A 23,144-nucleotide genomic window follows, 5' to 3' on the forward strand; every position below is an offset into this window, starting at 1 on the left:
TTATTACCTTTGTAGAAGGTAATAAAGTCACCAAGAATCTTTGTGAAGAACCATCTGCAATTACTATGTGTAAAACACCAGCACATCAAGTGATGTTGAACTTGTTTCACGCCTAACGGTGTAATGCCACACTGTATACACTGAGTCGATGTAAGTCTTTAAAGTACCTAATGCAATTCATTCATAACTATTCATATTCTGTAACTATTCTTACAGCAGTGACCTTTAGGGTATTTCTAACCCCCATTTCCTAAGTTCAAAGAACAGAACACTTCTGAAAAGATTAACAAATCATAATACTGCCCCCTGGTGGTGATAGTTTGAGCTTGCAGTTTGGAATTTCAAAACGTACCTTTACATGCTTTGCTGGTGGTCCAACAAGCATAATATACCAAAAAAAAAAAAATAACAACAATAGTCATTTGTTCAAACATCAGTGGGTTTTGTAGGAAGAATTAAAAGGCAGACAGGCATTGAATTCAACATTTTTATTTTGCAAATTTTCTCCTTTTCCCCATTTACACCAATGAATCTCAAAATGAGACTTCTCCACAATCAAAAATCCAAGGCATATTTTAAAACGTGAACTGATGACAGTCATGATCACATTTTAGTCTCTGCTACAATGAAAGCAAAGAACAGTGAGAATACACAAGAGGCTGTAGTCACTGTGACCTTTGTAATCCTGAGTGGTCACTTAGATATTGTGAATATTTATTTTTATGCAATTCACTCAATCTAAACAAATTCCTTGATTCATTCTTATTGTTTTTGGCAAAATACCTATTGCCATGTTCTAACAAAATGACAAATCAGCAAAAGCACAAAAAGAAATGTGTATGGACACCTAAGATGAAGTATAAAAAACAAGGAATAGTTATTACAAATGTAACAAGTTAACTGAGTATATAAAGTGTAAAACTGCAAATCCTTCTTATTTATACCCTTACATTTCAACTACATTTGTTTTATGCAAAAGAAAACGTTCATAAAACCAGACTTATGAGCTTTTGAAAAACTGTTATTGCTCCATTTCAAAAGTGCACAGCTTCAGTTTTGAAAATAAAATACAGACTTTTTTGTTCAGGTACAGTTAACATTTTACTGACCTCAAGCTTTAACAGAAAATTTTCATGATGACCAAGAGCAAGTCAGTTAGAGAGGTAATTTAACTGCAAGTGCCAAAAAGGAAAATGTTATGCAAATAATAATGACAACAACAACAACAACGCCACAATAAATAGCAGTAATACTTGGAAAATCAAAGTGGTAGAAAACTACTATGAACTAAAGACACCAACTAGTGTAGAACGAGTGCTACCACAATGTCAATGAAAATATAAACTTCTGTTTTTTCACCTTTTTAACAAGTTATTCCTGAGATGTGTTCAAAAAAATAAATAAAAATATAGATTCTGTATAATATCACATTTTCAATTGAACATGCTACACAATTTATTTGACAAAGAGCACCCTTTTCAGTAAAAAACAATACAACATATGGAAAGACAATGGGCACAGACCTAAACTGTGAAAGATGAATGGCAGTTTTGACTGGCAGTCAGCTTTAGGTTGAGCGCCACTCCAGGTCCGGGAGTCAGGACCAGACTCTACATGTAATTTAAAGAAGGAAATACGAACTGTGTTTGCACACTATGACTGGTCACAAGGTCAGAGCAAAAGGTCAGAGGTTAAAGATAGACTCACAGTGGTCAGCATTTTGTAAACGTATTCACATCACCACAGAGCCCTTATCAGAACGCACAAGGAACAGGAAACCTCTCCCCTTCCAAAACAAGGTGTCACACACAATGTAACGCACAGTTTATTCTTTCCAATGATGCTTCCAAAAGTATCAATAAGTTTCATACACATTGCAACACAGTTTTGCTTGGGGCATGTTGTTGCTTGTCTGCACACTCAAATTACCCATTCACTCCAAGCACCAATAAGTATAGACTCTGTTATACTGAGTGCAGAGGGATGACGAATTTGCATCCAAAAGGTGAGTGGTAGCTGATTCCAACTTCTTGGTAAACCATCTTAGGGAGGCCAATATCACAGAGGTAGACTCTGCTGTCTTTGTCTGCTAAAGGCAGTGGAAGTCCTAAAGAGAGGGTCCACTTTGCATCCACACTCTGAGGCTGCTCACTGACTGGGGGATCAATACTTAGGACTGGAGCTCGGTTCTTGTTGGCCCAGTCAGCAACAGATTGGTACCAGGACTGCTCTTTCAGCAGTGGATTCTCATGGCAGTCCAAGCAGTTGATGACGAGATCGACTGGGCTCATGGGCAAGTCTGGGACACAGCCAAAGAGGGAGAATGTTTTTTAGTTGTATTGCAAAATCATAAGACAGAAAAAAAAAATATTAGTGCATTTGATCCCATTACAAACAGTACATTGAGACACTACAGGAATTGAAAGTGCCACATGTGTTGGCACTTTCAATTCCTGTAGCAAGGAGTGAAATTATCACCCCTTTCAAAAAGATGCTGGTGCATCTCACCATTTGGCTTTTAATCCAGAGAGGTATACTATAGAGCTCAACCCATATATTTAGTATTTATTGATGTATTATGTTGGTACTTATAAAACCCTGATAAATGAAAATGTAAAAAGTTAAGAGACAGGAGAAACACCCTTCTACCACATTATGAGTCAAATAGTTTGTCCACCAGAGGACATTCTGCAGCTTGCCTGTTGGAAACATGTTTGGATTGCTATAAACACAACAACCAGCTGATCCGAGCAGAATTGGGCAGAGCATAAATGATATATATAAATGGTAAATGGCCTGCATTTGTATAGCGCTTTACTCAGTCCCTAAGGACCCCAAAGCAACATTTTACAACTTCAACCTAAAGCGCTCTACAGCCTCAAAATTATATCATGATATTTACAATGATTTTTTAAAATTGCAATTTATGACAATATAGAAAACACTGAATGTTTTATCGCTGCTTGAAGCTTACAGGCACCAACATTTATAAGTTTAAGGAAAGAAAAGCAAATAAATCTTTTTCAGTCATCTACTGTCACTGATCACAGTAGCTCATTAAAATTTGAAGTGTGAATCTGCTGAAATAAAGCAGCAGCAATATACTGCAATATTAGTGAAAGCATTATATCCAGTGATAAATAACTGTAAGCATAAAAATAGCCTAGGTATTTTTTTCCCCATGGAAATTATAACTATAATATGACTGATTAAAACTTTAGTCTAACCAGAACTAAATAGAACCTGTTTCTAACCAGGTTGTGTTCAACATATGTTACCACTGAAAACAGCGACTTTATGCTGAACATAGTTCACTAACATTCTTCCTCTGCAGTCCCCCCCTTTGAGACTACACTCATCAAACTAACAGTAAATAATTACAAACCAAGAGTGGATAACCTTGTGTTAATTTAGACCAACTAAAACGTTGCAGAGGTAAAACCAGCGTTTTGATTTATAAGTTTGCGTCCAAGATATCAGTATAAGCTCCAAGCACAAGAGGAGTCAGGAGTGTCTTAAACGGTGCAACTCCACTAGAGGGCAACATTTGCCTATGATAGTCATTTCCAACCAGACAAGGTTAATACACCATGTCCCCACTCAGACTCTCTCTTAGCCTTTTCTAGCAACATTTTTGAGACCTGTATAGGCAACAGTGTGAATACTAAATAATTTAATACTAATACTGATGGAGTTGTACCTTTGACGCTGGAGACCTGCTTGCCGCTCGTCTTGCTGAAGAGGTTGACCTCACTGGTGACCGACTCTTGCATCTTGACAAAATTAGGCAGGAACAAGATCACCTCCACTTCATGGTTGGCCAAGTGTCTACCACAGCTGATGCCTTGGGCTCCCTGAACATGGGGCCCACACAGAAGGACCACGGTGGGTCTCTGGTGGACATTTTTTGGTGTGAGCCTACGAATATTTGAGAAAAGAAAGACTTCTCCATTAAAAAACCAAAAAAGATTAAAGGCAACGACAAGCACATGAATTACTCTGCGATCAAACTGGCGATGCCAAGTCTAAACCCCATCAAGTATTTTGCAGAAAGTTGGACACTCATTAAATTTCTGTAGAAAAGAAAAACTGCACCCCACCAAAGGTTTCTTAATTATGATTATGGGAATTATGACAATGGTACTTGACTAAAGCATGTGAGCTATACTAAGTATTTTATTTACAATTACATTTTTAAAATATCCCAACCTTGATAAAACTTAAATAAAGTCTTCTATATTTACATGTTTTAATATTAAACTGAACAGATGAATGGAAATTGTTGTGATTTTGCACTACAACACAAATTAAACCTGATCTGAGTGCACTGTACTTCCAACTTAAATCTGAGTCACGCAAGTATTGCAGTGCAAAGTAGATGAAAGGACTGAGGCAATAAACCAGTTTTGTTATGAGTTACTGTGTTGTGTTTCTTTGATGTTAAATAAGTCTCTGCCACTCTTAAAAGTACATGTAAATAATACCGAACAGGGTTTGCTTTGGTCTTTTAGGATGTTCCTGACATTATATTCAATCTTAATGTAGAATGTAGTGTCTTCCTAAAACAATAAACCTTGTTTTTCAGATGAGGATGTTCAACACACTGTTGTACATTCTTCTTCATATAATACAAACAACTAACAGTAGCTAGCCATGAGCCTGGGAAGTCTAAGGCACCACTGAAGCTAGAACTGGTACTCCTTACCTGTTTGGTCCACCTAGCAATGTGAGAGCCATCTGACTGGAACAAACACCGACTGCTTCTAGCCTGCGCTCAAGAGAAAGACCCCAGCGCTCTGCAGCTGCTAAGAGTTGTTTATGAAGCTCATAGGGCACACTGGGAACCACCAGACCTGTGTCTGCAAAAAGAAAACATGTGAGATAGAGAATATGTTAATGTGTTTTCATTTCATTTCATTTCAGCACCAGTTTTAGTTACATTCTAGCAGCAAAACATTTAATAAAACTGAAGCCATTTAGCCATTCATCTTCATCAAAATGGCTTTAGAAACAAAAGTAGGAGCAAAGTTAAATCTAATAATAGGACTTTGGAGATAAGGACATATTAGTCTACAGATAAACACATTCCCAGGTTCTCAGGGGATGGCAGTAGGGTTGCAATAATTCATTAAGTAATTCAAATAACTTGATTGCTAGAAAAAAAAAGAAAAAAAAAAGAAAAAAAAAAAAGAAGAAATAAATAAATAATAGTAATAATAATTTTTGCTTGACATCATGTAAACTCAAGCATTTCATACACATTTGTGACATAAAATAGACCTGCAATAGAAATTTATCTTGGAGCATGTGTGGGAATAAAAAGTACGGCAACATGAAGCTCATGCAAGCCTCAGCTTCTAAACAAAAAGACGGATAACACAACAGCAGCAGTGAAGATGATGCTGCTATAGTTTAATGTGGAGTCCATCCACACACATACACACACGCACGCACACAGAGAAGAGCAATGGGGGAGCAGTTACCGAGGTGGTGAGCTCAGGTGGAAACAAAACATTTTTCTAGCATCCAAAACAGCAGTGCTTGTTACTGTAATCACCATTAAAACTTTTACTAGGAAGAAGTGTGGTTCATCAAATCACGTGCTTAGCAAGCTCTGATGTGACCAAAACTGAGTTTGTAGCTGCTTCTCTATAGCTGTTAATTTTACACAGCAAAAGTTACAGACGTTAAAATATGAAGATGAACTGTTATGAACTTTGTCTGATACCATTTTTAAATTAGGCAGATTGCTGAAGGCTGACAACAGCCATCCCACGTTCTATCGCAGTGATACCTGCAACAAGGAGAGTCGGTGAGTCTAAAGGCGAGCATGGGGTATAGTAAACCATATTTATTTTGAAGGTTTAGGTAAAATCATTTTTCAGATTTAAAGTTAATTTTAAAAATATTATATAAATAAAACCGTATTAATATTTTAAAATATACACAAGGAAGCTTTCTTGTAGGGCAGCATGAGAAAGACAAATGCTTTTAATTGACAATACTGTATGTGAGATCATTTTATTTTTGGACTTCATTTTAATATGCCATGCAAATACAATAAAGAAATTTATTAAGTCATTTATTTTTTGAGAAATGCATGCAGTTAAGCCATTAAAACATGAATTTTAAAAATAGAAATTAATGGGACATTTATTTTGAAAGTCCTGTGTTTTTTTGTTTTTAATATTTATTATTGCTCATTAATAAGACAAAAGTATTTTGTATCTAATTGCTAGATTAATCAGTTGATTAACCAATGACATACTGGATTACTAAAATAATTGATACCAACTAGGGCTGCAGCTAAGTGTGAGTAAACTATTGGGGGAAAGCTTTTCTTCCTCTATCTGACCTGATCTTGCTCCCATCACAATATTCTCCATTTCCCTTCCTGTTTGTCACTGCTGTCTGAGGAAACAAAGGAAAGATTGGCAGCCTTTAGAAAAGATGACAAACATGAGGCAGTCAGAGTGATAACGCCTATTCCCCACGGGCCCTGAACTCACACGCACCATCACATGGTTTCTGACCAATTCCCAGTTCTTAGCTGCGGGACAGGACTGCACTGCGCTGGACCCCCCACACTGGCTGCTTCTCAGTCAAAACACGCAGCGAGTTCGCGTGACAAAAAAGGGGGCAAACATCACACAAATATGAACACCTGCACCTGTATCCCAACATCTTGTGGTGAGAAACTGGGGAGGGCTAAAAAGTAAGATGGATGGTGGTGATTGGGCTAAAAAGTGAGTCCATTCATCTTCTTAAAACACACTGTTAGCCATTACCAGATGAACCATCACACAAAGTTTTTAACTGAAAAACATAATTCATGCACTATACACTTTTAGGTAAGATTTGCCACCTTCTACTTCAGGAACCTTTAAGAACTGTGTGAAGTACTCTCAAAATCGTTTTGGAGGCTTCAGCCACTGGACTGGTCTGTCTAACCTAATGACTCATATTTTGGACTTCTTAAGAATTTTCTGTTTTTAATTAGGAGCTAAAAACAATCATTTTAGGAGCATCGTTCAGAAAAAAAAAAATCATTGTTACAAATTCTTAATACACATTTAATTAATTTCTATAAAGGTAGCTTTTGTTATACAAGTCACCTTTTCCTAAGCTGTCCTATTTCAAGGAAAATTCTTAAATCCCTTTTTTTTTGTAAATTGCATCCTTCATACCATGTAACCAATCACAATTGTTCTTGTGTATTTCCATGAATTACTGTAATGTATTTCTGCAGTTTGTTTTTCTTTTTTTAAATCACTGTACAAACTAAATTGTGTGGAAAGCTTTATAGAGGGTGTGCTAATCCCTAGCTATCCATTGCCTTTGGCACATTATAAGGGTAATAAGAGTCAAGCTGGGGGAACTGTGCGGCTCAGGGTCCCTTTGATAAATAAAGCTACTGGGAGGCAGTTAAGTCCTTAATGGCCTCCTACATATCTCCGGCCTGGCAGCTGAGAAATTGGTGGCCTCATTGGTGTGCACAGAACCTACACTGACACAGAGATGCAAGCAAGTGGGCGCATACACACACACAGATCCCACATCACACTCATATACACCCACGACTTTGCACCCAGACATGCAACACTCTCAATGACACACACATTCTACACACGCACACCCTCATACACAAGATAATTGCATATAAACACAGAGACTCATGCCGTGCCTGACCGAAATTCTTGCTTATCTTTAGGTCAGCCCTGTTCCCCTCCCACTATTCTTTATTGATACCACACAAAGACTGCTAATATGTTTCAGTGGGCAACAGAAATCTAGAGCATGCCAATCCTCCTGTGAGCGATAAGCACAGGAAAGTCAACTGGTTCTTGTCATGCAAGTGCTGCCTTGAGTGCCAAGCTCAGAGGAAGTGGGTGTTGCACTAGTATGCACTAATTGCTTTTAAACCAACCCATCAGGTGCGCTTCTTAACTCTGCTGCTTAAATTTCTGCAACCAAAACTATCTGCCCCACCTTTCTCTCTCACACATACATGCAATCCCTACACGCTCTCAGTGCAGTATTAAAAACAGACTAGCTAAACTGGGTAGCTGTGAGTATACAGCAGCGCTAAAATAAACTGAGCTGGAAGTTATCCTTCAAGCATGACAAGGAAACCGGCAAGACTGAAAGCAATACGCGCTGGTTGGATACGAGCCATGTGTGACTAAGGCTTGCACTGGGGTAGGGAGGGAAAGCAGCCCATTTCATTCACTTCTGCTCCACTTTAAGAGTTGCAGAGGTAGCAAGAAAGAAAATAAAACTAACATTAAAATTTGAAATATTAGTTTTCAGAAATTTAGTTGTTCAAACAGCACCACAGAGGTTTTTGAGTCTCAGTCTTCCTTTGCTGGTATTGTCTTTACCTGTGAGCATGCAGTTTTAAAACAGACTTATGCATTTCTAGGCACTATTACAGTGGCACATAATAGCAAGGTAAACATACGTGCAAGTAACTCCTATGAGCTCAAGCTCATGCTATACAGGGCTCTAAACAACCAGGTCAGAGGTGTTTAAATGGGTTGTAACAATTCAAAATATGCTTCTATTGGAGAAAACATAATGCCAACAAAGTGATACAGCACGAAAAGTTAAAGTAAAACAAGCTCATTTTAAAATCGTTGCAACATGTTTTCTAATTTGGCTTGCCTGACCTGAAGTTTCACTACAGTAGAGAAGAAAACAGCAAAACTACAGAGGCTACAACCTTTACAACAATGACTTATAGAAACAGAATCTTAAATCCCCATGTCCGCTTGTTATGTCAACCTAATCAACAGCTGGGCACTTTGTTTTACTTTCTGTGTTCTTGCACTGTTGTTTTATCTGTTTACTGGCAAAGTTTCCAGGTCAAGAGCACTGCGGTTTTTTTCCTGCTTCAGAGGTGCTGTTTATGTAAGGTTGTATGGCGGCATACTAATTACAGAGTGCAGAGGATGGGGATTATGATGACAGCCCTGGGAAGCAAATCTGTCTGCACGGTAAGAAAGGACGCTCTGCTTGGAAGCTATATGCAGAATGGTTGGCAGCTGCTTATACTGAGCTCTCCTGAGTCACCACATAAAACTGTCAATCTGGGATAAAAACACCAATGTCATACGCACCTGTCACCCTTGTACTAATATCTAGTCTTACCCATCTTCAGAAATTCACATAGAACCATGCATCCTGAGCAAACAATTTAGATTTGAATCATTTGGTGTCAACAACATGTGAAGATGCAGAGTACAACGCCCCACTTTGTCCAACGGTCAGCAAAATATGCAAATTACATTTAACCACAGAGACAACTAAGAAGCATACCTTGACGATGAAAAGAGTATGTTTTTTTAAATTGCACCTCATTTTAGGGCCTCCTGCCACAGGCCAAAAATTTGCAGATATATTGGGCATTAACTTATTCTACAGTTTATTCCGTAACAGACCACATCAGTAAAGTTTAAAACAGGCCATTCCTTGTGCCACAGCCATTTGCTTTATTACTGCTCACCTGACAACAATCACACCTTTGACTCCAGGGCCTGTTAGCCATTACTTATCTTGTGTCTGAATTAACCAGTTACGTAATATTCCTAGATTGAGCCAGTTTGAGAAAGCAGAGGGCAGTAATGTCTATGGGCTTATGCCACAATAGCTTGCAGAACTTGCATCCAATGACAAACAGTAACCAGGTATATATACACTCTGCCAACTATTCTGCAACAGGGTGAACTCTGATCAAGAAACTGGGTCACCTGTGAGCACCACTTAATGGTGCATGTTGTCTCCTTCATTGTGTTGAATAAAAGAGACACTATTAAAAGCTCATTTAACTTTAACTTTTCATTTTACTAAAGACACACTTAAAAATGTCCTGTATATTTAATGTTCGCAGTTACATAAACTCAAATAAGGATACTTCCCACGATGCACAAAGTTTTAACGGAGGGGAGTCAAACTGTGAGCTTCCAAGATTAATTTTGTTCTTATATCAAATATAGAAACCAAGTCAGAAAAGGCCTTTCATTTACATACTTCATTCATACCCACTATTTATTTCTGTAAGGTGTGATTACAGAAAAAATAAATTAATTAAAAAAAATAAAAAATAAAAACCCTCCCCAACTTAAAATTTGGCCTTTATTCAACATGACTAGATGCAGCCGAGTGAAGCTGATATTTTTCAGATGTTACCTGGAAGTCCTTTTACGACCACTTAGAGAGCAAAATCACAACTCTTTACAACTGACCTGAATTTTGCATGGAGTATTGCTAGTTATTATAGCTGGCTTTCCAGCTTAAATGGAACAGATTTCTACAGTTTTCAGGTGTAGTCCACAATTACATAATTCTGTAAAGTAAGGATCGTTTTTTCTTTTTTAACATTCACAGCGTAGTCTAGCAGAGTTTGACTACTGCTTTAATGTCCTGAAGTGTCTGGCCAAATGATCTGAACTATGACGTCTTGCAGGGCAGAGTACAATTCACTCACCACTTGCAGCTTTGGCTTCTCTGCAACTTTGTCTACTTTTAATTAAAATGAAGTTAAATATTTTGAAACACTGGACCACAAATTGTCATACACAAATGTGTCCTTGCCACCAAAAATTTGTGTGTGCATCTTCTTCTTACCCGTACAATATTCCTTGCCCACATATTGGGGCACAGTTATCTGTCTGTATGTGACCGGTTTCCCCTCCAGAATATTCTCATCATGGCGATAGGACTGGGTCTTCTGCTCAGCCTGTGTATTGTGATGTTGTAACTTGTGGCTGTTGCTACTGGCCCCATCAATCTGGGAAAAAACGGCAGCCTTGTCGAACAGAGCCAGGTTTCCCTCAAAATCAAAGTCAGTGTCCAAATTCTCATCAGTCCCATCACCAAAGCATTCATCATTCTTTGATCTCTGCCCTCCAGCCCCTCCGTTCCTCACATTGCTTCTCCTGGGTGTGGACTGTGTCGTCCCTCTGCTGTTTGATGAACCTGGAGACAATGGAAAACACAAACTCTGAGGATTGCTCACATAAAACAGGATTTGGTGTTGGACAATGCTGGCAAAGATTTAATCAGAATATTATCAGGGGTAGGTGCACAAATGGGACCTCACAATCCCTGAGGAAAAGAGTATATGTGCCATTGCAAACGATTCAAAACTTGTTATGGATTTAATTACCCAAGCATACAAACATTTGAAGAAATTCTGACACTAGGGCCATATGTCTATGGATTACATTCAATTATCAGTGGTGGTCTGCATGAATGTATAGTATATCATGTTAGCATTTTGAGCAGATCCTTTACTCTTACTCAAGGAGGAAAAACAATAGATTTAAGCCACTACATTTAAATAAATGAAATAAAGTAGCAATGCTCGTCTTTTTCACACATTTATATACAATCCATTAAGAGGATCATAGTTTGCTGATGCTAGGCCTGCTGGCATAGTAATATTCCACTACAGCCACACGCCCTCATTACTCTGTTCATAGCTGAATAATGGTTAAGGCGAAAACAGGAGGATCAGTTGATACAAAGCAAAGTGTTCCGACTGCTTACGTTCTGTCTTATTGTAAAGAGCCAAAAACTTAGTTACTTAGTTGGAGTAGAGCAGGGTCTCTCACTGATGTGAAACTGGGGCACTTGTACTGGAAGGCCCTTACCTTACAAAGTGCTCTGAGATTCCTTATGTTTTCAACTGATAACAATACAAAAACAAACAAACAAACAAACAAACAAACAAACAAACAAACAAACAAAAACAAACTAAAATGAACTGAACTGAAAATGTTGACTGTTCTTGTGCTAATTATGTTCTTAATGCATATCTGATTTGCTCTACTATATTTGGCTGTAATGTGGTCTTGGCATGTGTCACATGTTAGATCCAGTTGTGAATTTTCAATACAAGCTGACATAAGGCGTGTGTTCATTTAGGTTCATTTTTGTAAGCTAAACCTGAGCAGTTGTTCAATGATCCCAGGCTTTTACACACAAAAAGACACAGCAGTGTGTTTTTTTTAAATTTAAAAAAAAAAAAAAAAAGTTTTTCAACAAAATTAAGTTCTAAAAAAGTTTTTGGGGCAAATAAAAATGGATTTAAAAATATTCCTAATTTATAAACAAAGACAAACTCAAAAAAAGTCCTAGTGTACTTTAAATCGAACAAAATATTCCAATAAAAATCTGGGAATTATGGTGTAATTAATCTCTGCTACAGTGTCATTTAAAATCTAAAGAACAAATTAATCATACGGAACTTCCAGTCTGAATCCCCTGGATTAAACCCCATCAGCCGCAGGTTCAGACCGGGGATCCAAAGGATATGCTAACCCTTTTCCCTTGAAACACAGATTATTTTAAATATAAATATTTAATCTGTCAGACCCCACTTATATCTTAATCATCTCTAAAAGAAGCTATATTATACTATATTGAAAGCCATTGTGTTATAAACCATGTAATCCATACACAAGTTCCTGCACTCAGCAGTTTCAAATTCTGATTGGGAGGTTGCAGCTCTTTTATCTTGGATAGCTGTTACTGCAGACTCTTATCGTCTCACGGATAGTTACGATAGCTCAATGAGAACAAAACACTGCTAACACTTAAAAGGCCCAATGGCCGAATGAGCGGTGCTTGATAAAGTTTATGTACATGTAAGCACAGAAAACAAAAAACAAAATGAACCAAGGGGAAAAAAAAAAAAAAAAAAAAAAAAAAAAAAAAAAAAGCAAAACTGGAAAAACCTGGCCTTCAACCCCAACCATCTAGAGCTCTCACGCTAACAAGGAGACACAGAAACACACTCACACGCTACTGTCAGTGTGACAGCTAAGGTACTCTGGCCTCTCTCACGCAATATGCTGGGAAGCATATTGTCATCGTACACTTCGCTTGATACAAATTTGCCAGCAAAACTTAGAGCTAGTTTGAGCTACTTTGAGCTGACACCGGTGTAGCTCTATTTAGCAGTGAATTGGGGGTTAAACATGCAATTAGTTTTTACATCACAATTCTTAATTTAATTTTTAAAGAAACCCTATATATAATAGACCTTATATACAGATACTACTCTAAAGCATAGTTTTAATAATTATTGGCATAATTTACAGGTATATGCAAAATGCTAAACAATGGGAGTGAGAAGAAGGTTAAGTGTAAGTGTGTTTGTGTGTGTGTGAATGGGGGATATAAGCTAGCGTTTTATTAGCACAAGCCAACATTGTCATTATTTACAAGGAAGTGTTTTGTCATGCTATGAATCAAAAATCTGAATGAACTTGGCAAAGCTCCAAGTTAAACAGGCTAATGAATAACAAGTAGACAGACAGTGAACCTTACTGATTTGAGTTTAGACAAACTTCCCACAACAGCTACAACTACAGAGGCCTGGAATGTTCTTAACTGAAATGTGAGTTTAGGTAAGAACACAGTGTTCAAACTGTGAAAGCGTTTCATAAAACAATATATTTTATTATTTTTAGTGATCTTGGTGGTTTTCATTAAATTGGTCCATATCCTACTCAATATCTGGTTTCATCAGTCATCATCAGTGATTAGAAGCAAAATAAATAAAAAAAAACCCCAAACAATCCCTACGACGTAAACGTGACTAAAAAAAAATAAAATAAAAAAAATAAAAATATGATGATTGTGGTGAAGCACACGCACACTGATAATCAAAAGGCAAAGTCAAATAAAATGACCTACTTACTTACTTATAATAGACTTCGAGAGTCTATTGTAAGTGCAACATTTTCCGATTAAAGGAAGTGTGTGAGGTTACTTAAAGAACAAGGATGTTCGTGATGGCATGGAAAACACAGTAGGAAGGCAACAATGGTGGTATGCAGGGCAGTACAAGTGTTTGATTAGATTTGCAACTAAAAATAAATGGTTGCAGATTTTAATATGCATTTAGGAGCACGTAGGCATGCGAGTGTCACACAGTGGGCAGCAAAGAGGCAGTAAAAACATTTCAGATTTGGATTTTGGATGGTTTTGGATTTTTTTTTTTTCTTTTTTTTAAACATTACAGCTGACAACAGCAATGATTGTTACGGTAATTGAGATTTAAAAAAAAAACAAAAAAAAAACATTGCAGGTAAAAAACTGATAAGAGTTTTTCATCAAACTACCTTTATAACAAACAACATACGCAAACTTTTCAACTTTAAAAGCTAAAGTAACTAACTTAAAAGTGGATATGATTTCACTCCATATATGAGGCAGCAAGCTGCTTATAGGAATACAGAGTCAAGCAGCTCCTCCAAAAGACAAGCTGAAAGAGATCTGTTTGGGGTTAATGAAATCAACTGTTCTTCTATACCCCTATGTATCCTCCTCTATATTCCCTTTGTGCTCTCCAAGAAAGATCATTAACAGATATTAAAAAAATAAAAAAAATCCTAGAATCTGATTTTATGTGTGCAACAGCCCACCCTGCCTTCCCGTCTTTGTGACTGGGGGCTTTTTGGGAGCATGGCATTGCGTGTGAAAGGACCAGCCCAGCCCAAGCCACTCAGCACGTTGGCCCTGTGCAATTTGGGCATTAGCTCCCTGGCCTCCAGCCTGAAAGCGAGAGATTAAAATAAAAACTCAAAGGTAAACATTGCTTCCACAATTGATATCGCTTTGGCTTTCCAAGCACACTGGGACAACATGGCTTCCTGTCGGGGAGGGGGTGTCGGTTTCCTGTGCTGGCCAGAAGCAAGTCAGGGAAATGAGATGGGGGGAGAGGGAGAAAGAGAGAGAAAGAGAGAGAGAGAGCGAGAGCGAGAGCGAGAGAGAGAGAGAGAGAGAGAAGCAGGGCACTAAGCACAAAAGCCTGGCTTTGCATAACCTTCTCTTTAGGAGCAGACACCAAGAGGGAGGGGTAATGTTTATTGATTTTAGTCACACACGTATTGTAAAGAGGAACTTTGGTACAAGCGTTTAGCACGCTATGGGAATCATAGTGGGGAGTTATAGCGAGGCACTGTTTAGTCCCAGGCTCAGGTTTCTGAAGAGAAGGTAGCAACACGCACACAGGAATTGACAATGGATTAGCAATTTATGACTTATGACTTGAATCTTAATGACTTATTCATTTAATGAAACATGGAAAAGACTGGTTTTCTATTGTCCACGTTTCTATTTCCATGTTCAGGACGTAGTGTTTAATCACACTGGAGAACACTGGCAATTTTTTTTGACCCCTGACTCTTCCATTGTTTGGTGATCCTGAGTGTAAAACTGAACAGACTTTAAATGACTCCAGCAGAGGCCACAGAGCTGTCCAAGCAGATTTCCTCCTTATTTGCTGCTGACTAGAGGAAATACTGTTTTAACTTTTATCTAATCAGGAAGGTTGAGTAACACATTCTGATTTTTAAAGCAATGTGCACAACTTGGGACAGGAAAATCTAAATATGTGCTTCAGTGTCAACATGCATCAGAGTTTGCATGTAAAAAAAGGTTACGACTGAAAGTAATAATACCCCAAGTATAATGGTTTTATATTTAAAATATCAATATGAGTTTAAAAAAAACCCTCCAAAATACAAAACAGAACTTTATCATTAAAAAAAGTTACAATAACAGCAACAAATTAATCAGTTAGTTCTGAAACTAACATCTGCCAAAGAGATGCATTGATCACAAACTGACCATCATACCAAATGAGATACCTGTGTTCTAAATGTATAAACACAGTTAAGTATATTCCTCTATAGCAAAATCTACTGTGCAAGATAAACAAACAATTTAACAATATGCAATATAAAGATGGTAGAATCCATCTTTAATAGGGTTAGTCTACCTCATCGCCAGCTTCTTTTGACAAGAGATGCCCTTGGTAGCCTGAAATCATAATAAACCCTTATTTAATGCTGTCAAGGACAAGGCTAGTGCATTCACTATTCTGATAGTGGGGATCTCACTGGAGCGCCACTTACCGTATTTTTCGGACCATAAGGCACACCGGATTATAAGTCGCATTAAGGGAAAAAAACAAAAACAAAAACAAAACAAAAAAAAAAAAAACAGTCAGATAATTCAAACTTTACTCAAATCACTCTTCTTGCTTCCTCCACTTCCGTACCATTGATTCATTAATGTTAAATTCTCTCGTAGCTGCTGTATTCCCATGTTGTTGCAGTATATTAATGACTAACCTCGTATTGTGGATGTATTATCTCAGTTGTTCTCCAGACTGAAGTTTGGTCTGTTTACAGCATCCTGCCATGCGATTGCATTTGTCCCTAACCATCGGGAACCCTCATGTTAACTTTTATCGAGTGGAAAAAAAGTTAGCGTTCATCCTCCATCTTCACTGTGTTTATGTTATTCTAACATAGCTGTGTCGCTAGCGATCACATAGCACAGCATTAAATACCAGCTGGTCCAACTTCAGTAACCATACAAAAGTAACTGATGTTTAGTTTTCTGTCTTCGTTTATGGTGGAAGTGATAGCAGAGCTGCACATTTTAATTTTTTCAGAAATCTCTCAGTCAGAACATGTTATATCATGTTTAGGTAGAAACTAGCAAGCTAACTTCCTGCTAACGTCTAACTGTTAAATTTAACAAATTCTGTTTTAATGGATGCCTAGGATGTTAAACTTAATTGTTACACCCGGTAAAGCGGCAATGCTGATTGTTTTATTAAAGATGAAAGTATTTTTAAAGATAAATGAGTTTTTAACTCTCAGTGATGGCGCAGTGTTCGTTCGTTCATCTTTGGGACTTGAAGCGGACCGAGTTTTGGACCTAGATTACTCCGCGAGGCTCCTGACTACGGTAGCCGTAATGCTCCGACAATCAGTCAAGCGGTGCGGCTTCGTAGCTTACCAAAGGTGTACTAAAACATTTCTTGACAGATGTTTTGAGCGCCGTGTACCACATAAAATCGGTCAGTAAACACAACCAGAATTCATACATAAGGCGCACCAGATTATAAGGCACACTGTCGATTTTTGAGAAAATCAAAGGATTTTAAGTGCACCTTATAGCGCGGAAAATACGGTAAATGTTCAAGTAGTACAACCCCCCGCCCCCAAACAAACAAGCAAGAAAACACCCACAAATATTTCCAAAGATATAGTGTTTTGCTAGGTTTTTTAAAAAAAAAAAAAAAAAAAAAAAATTCAAATATTGTATAACAAGACAAAACTGTACACGCGAATGCATTTTCCTCCCTCACTCTTAACTGAAGCCTTTCACTGAACTACCAAATAAAAAAAAACTGGCACCCTCTTTTGGGCCAGACACATGGCAGCACTTCTGCTATAATTTTGTTTGCATCTTACAAAATAAAAATGCAGAGGTAAGTGCACACATTAGTTTTTGACTGCTAGTCAAAGTTTCTTTTCAATAAACTTTCCCACTGAACTAACACAGCCAATCCCACAACTTGTTTGTACTCTCTGCTCATACTGCCTTCATATTAAAGTAATTTTTTGCTTTTTAAAGAACTTATTTTAATATCGCACTTAACAACAAACAAATCCTCCCTAAGTGTAAAAAAAAAAAAAAAAAAAAAAAAAAAAAAAAAAAAGTTCTTCACGGGCCAAATTGCATTATTCACGTCAATATACAGACCACAAGTAGGGGTGACATGGGCTGCAGCGGCCCCTGCACCACGAGTTTGAGACCCCTGACCTAAAAATTTAAACTAACAACTGGGATAATAGTGAGCTTCTTTTAAAAATGAAATACCTGTAAAAATCTGTATCTGCTTGTGTTATACATATTCATGCACAACCATGTTTATTTTCTTTACAATTCACTGGGGTATTCACAGTGAATTTCTCACCATGCTGTCCTGGGGTGCCCGAGTGCCAGTGCACCCTGTGGTTCCTTCAGTTTCCACTCGAGACTGGCTTTCAAAGTCAATATCATACACCCCCATGTTACAATGCCCAACTGCAGTGACAAAACACATTTACAGCTGGCTACAAAACAGTTCTCATTTATTTAGCCAATTTCTAACCTACTTAATGGAGATTTGGTGTGTGTGTTCATTTTAATAACTCACTTATTTGGATTTGATTAAGGCTAAAAATGATCAGTCTTGGAGGCAAGGCTGCTCTGACTGACAGCTATACAGACAGAAGCAGCAAAAGCAATAACCGTATGCAAACATCTTGATCCGACAAGTAATGCAGCCTGCTGTGAGGTATAGGGACTTGTAAGATGTTGCTTTAGTTATGGTGAGTGAAATTAGTTTTTATTAGTTTGTTATTTAACACTAATAAGCAGGTATCAGCATCTGTATATTGCACCTGTAGAGTTGATAGGGCTTCCCAGTGTTAGCTGGAAACTAATATGGTTACTTCTCGCTCAAAAACAAAAAAATATCGAGAATAGCTATTAAATTAAGTGGATGGGCGAGTAATATCGCAGTGGTTATGCTAATCTTTTACATGTAGTCTAAGGGCACATATCAACCCACAGCACACTGAAAACATGCGAGTTTCTTTGCACAGCACAACAGTCACTCCCTACCTGTCCAACTCTCGAGCTTACTCTCAGCTTACCCGAAACAAAGTTCAAGTTCACGCATCACCATTTTGACAATGTGAGATCCAGGAGATGTCTTTGATGTGTATAGAGGGTGCATTCCAAGCGTGACAGTTTGGCTGGGAGTGGTGTAACGCTGCACTACTTCAAACAAACCAACTAATTTCAAGTCTTTTTTTCAAATCAGTCAAGGCACCTTGCAATTGCATCTCATAATAGCTGTATGCTTTTTTCATTTTTATTTTTATTTTTTTTAATTCAATTATCATCCATTCTCTTCCGCTTATCCTTTTACAGGGTCGCAGTGGGCTGGAGCTTATTCCAGCTGTCTTAGGGCGAGAGGTCACCAGTCTGTCGCAGAGCTAACACATAGACACAGACAACCATATGCGCTCACATTCACACCTATGTGCAATTTTACAGTATCCAATTAACCTATCCCCACCAACTGCATGTCTTTGGACTGTGGGAGGAAGCTGGAGTATCCAGAGAGAACCTACGCAAACACGGGGAGAACATGCAAATTCCTGCTCAAACTGTACGACTGAATTGCAGGGGTTAGAAGTTCGTAGCTCATGATATATGTTCTCACACTATACGGCCCGATGCTCTGTTGCGACCGGAGTGTTCACAGTGTGCGTTCATATACAACACGTGGTGTCCTTGTTTCCAGAACTGTAAGAAGAAAAAGGAAGTGGGGAGACGGTAATCTGAGAATGTACTGCTGGCACTGCTTCAACAGTGCGATTCCCTCATGAGGGGCAACGAGGATTTCAAACAGGTTTGATTTTCTTGTGACCACACGATTGCTGATCGGGAGCTGGTCGTGAGGTGCTAATCGCTTCTCGTTATCTCATGTATGCTAAGGCGAAACTCGGGCCGATCCCCAAAAGGGTCGCATGAGTGAAATATCGTCTTAAAATTTGCCAAAAATCGCACAGTGTATGGCCAGCTTTACATTACATCCAGCAATTTTATGCTAGTTTCTTGTTTCTATTAGATAAACATTGCCAAATCACTGGAAATCTGTGCTTTCACCAAACAATCAAAGTGTGTATATCAAACTAGTGTTAGGTCAGGGTGGCATACAAAACTAGTCGTGATAACCAAAATCTTTCGGCTCCCTTCCAGTACCAAAGACAAATTTTTCTGGTCAGTGAAGCATCCAAGATAGGCAATGGGGACTTTCAGGAGTCATTAAGTACCACTGAACACAGCATAACATTGGGACATTGTGATTTGGTACAGATGCAGTGTATGACACTATTAATCATTTTATAGTTTAGATTTTATGTAACCTAAAATGATTTGAACTTCCTTTTTGGTATTTGGTGAAGAACACTTCAATTGTACAAACACAAACACTGATGTTGAGTGACACTGCACTTTTGCCCACTTTCTTCAGTGAGGCAACTTTCAGGCAATTAAAAGTGTGATTGGGCAATATGTGAAATTTGTCAACAATTTCACATATTGCCCAATCCTATATTGTCAGTGAACAATATCAATTTCATTTTCTACTTAACAGAAGAGAACTATATGGCCAATGGTGTGGTAAATTCCTGTTACTTATTTCATCACTCTCAACATTATTGCTGCACTCTGCAACAATAGCCCTCTGTGATTTGACAACTAGGAAACAAAGCTTCAAAGTAAGCAATAAGCTGAAGTCTTAAAAACACAGGGATTTCCCCATTTTATAAAGACGTCAAACTGTCTCATTGTTCTGGAACAACTGTAAAATAATCTGTCACCATTCTCCTATGATAATGCATAATCATGTGCTTTCCGAGCTGTGCTCAGTTGCTGTAGTTTGATTAGCACATCCTTTGTTGAGTCTAAAGGTCACTTGGTTATCTGTCATATCAATGGATAGAAGTCAAGATGTTATATGAACGGATGCTTACAAGTACAGCATTTGTCTCATGTCATAGCAAAAAGGTTTCTGACATGTTTAAAAACATAAATTTGGTGTTTTCATTAGTACAAAACAGAGATTTTTTTCCTTCCCTACGAGTCCAAAAAAACCCAATACTTAAAAATGAATAAATGAATTTAGTAATTTTCACCATACATTTAAATTTTGTTAGTACTTCCTAAACATTAGACTTTGAATCAAATAATAGGAATATAATTAGATAAGTAGAACATGGAACAAATTATTAAAGTACTGCATTTTTCTACTGCCAAAGTCTAAGTTTGTGTGTGCTTGCTTGAGTCTTATAATATATTATTAGAAGAGGGAGCCAAGAAGGGTATGGAAGGGGAAAACAAAACAAAACAAAAAACTATCTTATTTTTGTTAACATGAACACTGAGGTTAATTACACAAGTGACTATAATTTACTGACTTTAAGTGTTGAAGTGCTTTATCCCTATATTAACTACCAATTAAATAAACAATAAATGATGAAATGTCAATTTTTTTCAGGTCATGACCTACCTCTACGGGGGTTGCTGATCGAACCAGAGCTGTTGGTTATTGCATGAGAGTGATTTGTTTTGTTAGTCTGGCCATGGCGTCCTGTTGATATGGAGCTGGGTTCTGTTGCAGTGTCTTTCCCAGCGCTGGTCTTGTTGACTTTGTTCTGGATATCCAGGAACTTCAAGTCCTTGATATCCATAGCACTAAAAGGGACAAAAAAACAAAACTAACATTCCTTACATTGCTGGGAAATATTTTTCAATCCAAAACCACTAAAGTGATATTAACGGATTTCTTGACTGATTCTAAAATTTTAAACAACTAATATATTTTGCCTAATTTTAAAGCTATTCATTCAACAAGCACTTACAGTCAATTCGTTTGTGATTCATAGAAAAATATGGAGTTTAGGATGACTATGTTTAAAATTTTCAATGAATACATGGATCTAGATGCCAAACTTAATAAATATACACATAGTGATAAGTAATACTGGTACAGTTATGCAAAAAATAAGTATATACCATTGTTGACTTAATGACATTTGGATAAACAAAGACTGGATTTTCTCCCATACTGGGCCTATTATTACATCTGCTTGACCTCAGAAGACACTATAAAACTCATTATCACAATACTGCTTGTTGAAACTGATGCTGTCAAACAATTTATGTCCACTGTTATTGTGGGGGGAAAAAAAGAACACATTTCTGATTTGTCCAACCAGAAGTCATAACAGGCCTTCACCTCTGGGTTCACTAGCAAGAAGTAGCTTGTGCTGATGTTTTCTGTTGTGAGCATGGATTCCTTGAATTTGAAAAATTTTCAGTCAACTCAAACTTCAGTTCACTACAAAGAGTTAAATATTCATTCTTTACTTTTAATTGCTAATACATGGTCAAAGTTCAACATAACACAGGGATCTGTTGAACTAGCAAGGCAGCACACTTGTTTAGTTTTGTGTTCATTTCCAAATGCTTTTTATTTCAGCAAAATAAAAAAAATGACATGTCAGTAGCAAGCCCTGAGGATTTTATACACACTTTTTTGACAGTTGTACTCATGCACTAAAGGGGAAGCTCAAGGGGTGGGAGAAACTGCAGTAATCTATTTCTAGGGGCTTTAAAACACACACACACACACACACACACACACACACACACACACACACACACACCAAGGAGAATTACAAAACCTGGTCAAAGTTCTGAGCTCTCTGAAGTATTCTATTCATTACCTGAATGTGACCTCAGGAACAGGACACTTGACTCCATTGTGATAGGGATGTTTCAGGGAGATGGTTTGGCTGACGTGATCAACAGATGACACCTCACCCTGATAAACTCCCAACGTTGCTCCACAGTCTATGGACACAACACTACCCACCCAGTCTGTGGCCATTCTCTTTACAATGATCCTGTTTTAAAAACAAAAAAGGAAAAAGGGCTTTAGTGAGACATGTGTTAGATCCATGTTTAACAGGCTAATTGAATGTAACGAGTACATAAGGTTTGCAGACTAATTTCTTAAAAGTTGGCTAACTTGGGCCATTGTAGGCATTATACTGACCAGCAATTAGCCATCTGGCTTAGAACTTGTTTTTCGACCAGAGACCTTATAAGAAAGAGACTTTACACTAAGAGTCCTGAACGCGGAGTCCGAACTTTGCGTTAGTAAAAGCGGCAGTGGAAGCTAAATTGACAAGATAAAACTAGATTTTAATTAGCTTAACTAACCAGCACCTGTGTGGTTGTGTTTGGCGTATTACAAATCAGACGTTTCACAGGTAGGTATAAATATTAGCAACCTACCGTTTTAGCAGGAAAGCTTTCGTTTGTCATGTTACAATACAAACTTATATATTTAAAATGACCAAAACTGTTGCTGACATTCTTGTGAGGACAACATTTAAAGAAAATGAGGGCAAATCTCAACATTTCGCCGTACAACAAAGAATCTATGATAGCTAGCTCGGTAGCTAACATTAGCTTGTTTTCTGCCCCCTCTTTTTTCTTTCTTTCTTTTTTTTTAATAAAAGCAGATTGCAGCTATTTTTAAATTGGTTTCTGTCGCCGATAAGCTAAGAGCCTAAATCTACTGAATCTACAGTTGGTAGATTTACCTTAGCGAAAAGCTGTGGTGAAATGTCAAAGCAAGACAGAGCCCAGGCTGTTTTTTGTGAGCGCTGTGTTCCGGGATAACATACACTACGTCACTTCCTTTA

The 23,144-nt window shown here is 37.7% G+C and overlaps 1 protein-coding gene across 1 annotated transcript; it reads right to left on the reverse strand.

Annotated features, from left to right (window-relative positions):
- Positions 1-473: 473 nt before the first annotated feature.
- On the reverse strand, positions 474-23,130 carry LOC116325634 (enhancer of mRNA-decapping protein 3). The gene is made up of 7 exons (XM_031746591.2): positions 23,043-23,130; positions 22,158-22,337; positions 20,939-21,123; positions 10,627-10,977; positions 4,706-4,859; positions 3,701-3,918; positions 474-2,299 (listed from the first exon to the last, which is right to left on the reverse strand). Exons 2-7 carry the CDS (start codon positions 22,319-22,321, stop codon positions 1,965-1,967), a joined length of 1,407 nt encoding a protein of 468 aa, XP_031602451.1. The 5' UTR covers positions 22,322-22,337; positions 23,043-23,130; the 3' UTR covers positions 474-1,964.
- Between the last annotated feature and the right edge of the window lie 14 nt (positions 23,131-23,144).

This window comes from Oreochromis aureus, linkage group 1 (genome assembly GCF_013358895.1).
Source record: "Oreochromis aureus strain Israel breed Guangdong linkage group 1, ZZ_aureus, whole genome shotgun sequence".
Lineage (NCBI taxonomy): Eukaryota > Metazoa > Chordata > Actinopteri > Cichliformes > Cichlidae > Oreochromis > Oreochromis aureus.

Excerpts from the sequence above, each read along its gene's own strand:
- LOC116325634 (XM_031746591.2), bottom strand. The coding sequence starts at position 22,321 with ATGGCCACAGACTGGGTGGGTAGTGTTGTGTCCATAGACTGTGGAGCA. Across the intron at positions 10,978-20,938 it reads GATCAGCAACCCCCGTAGAG|GTTCATCAAACAGCAGAGGG; the intron begins GTAGGTCATGAC and ends CATTGTCTCCAG. Across the intron at positions 2,300-3,700 it reads GCAGGTCTCCAGCGTCAAAG|ACTTGCCCATGAGCCCAGTC; the intron begins GTACAACTCCAT and ends GCTGTGTCCCAG.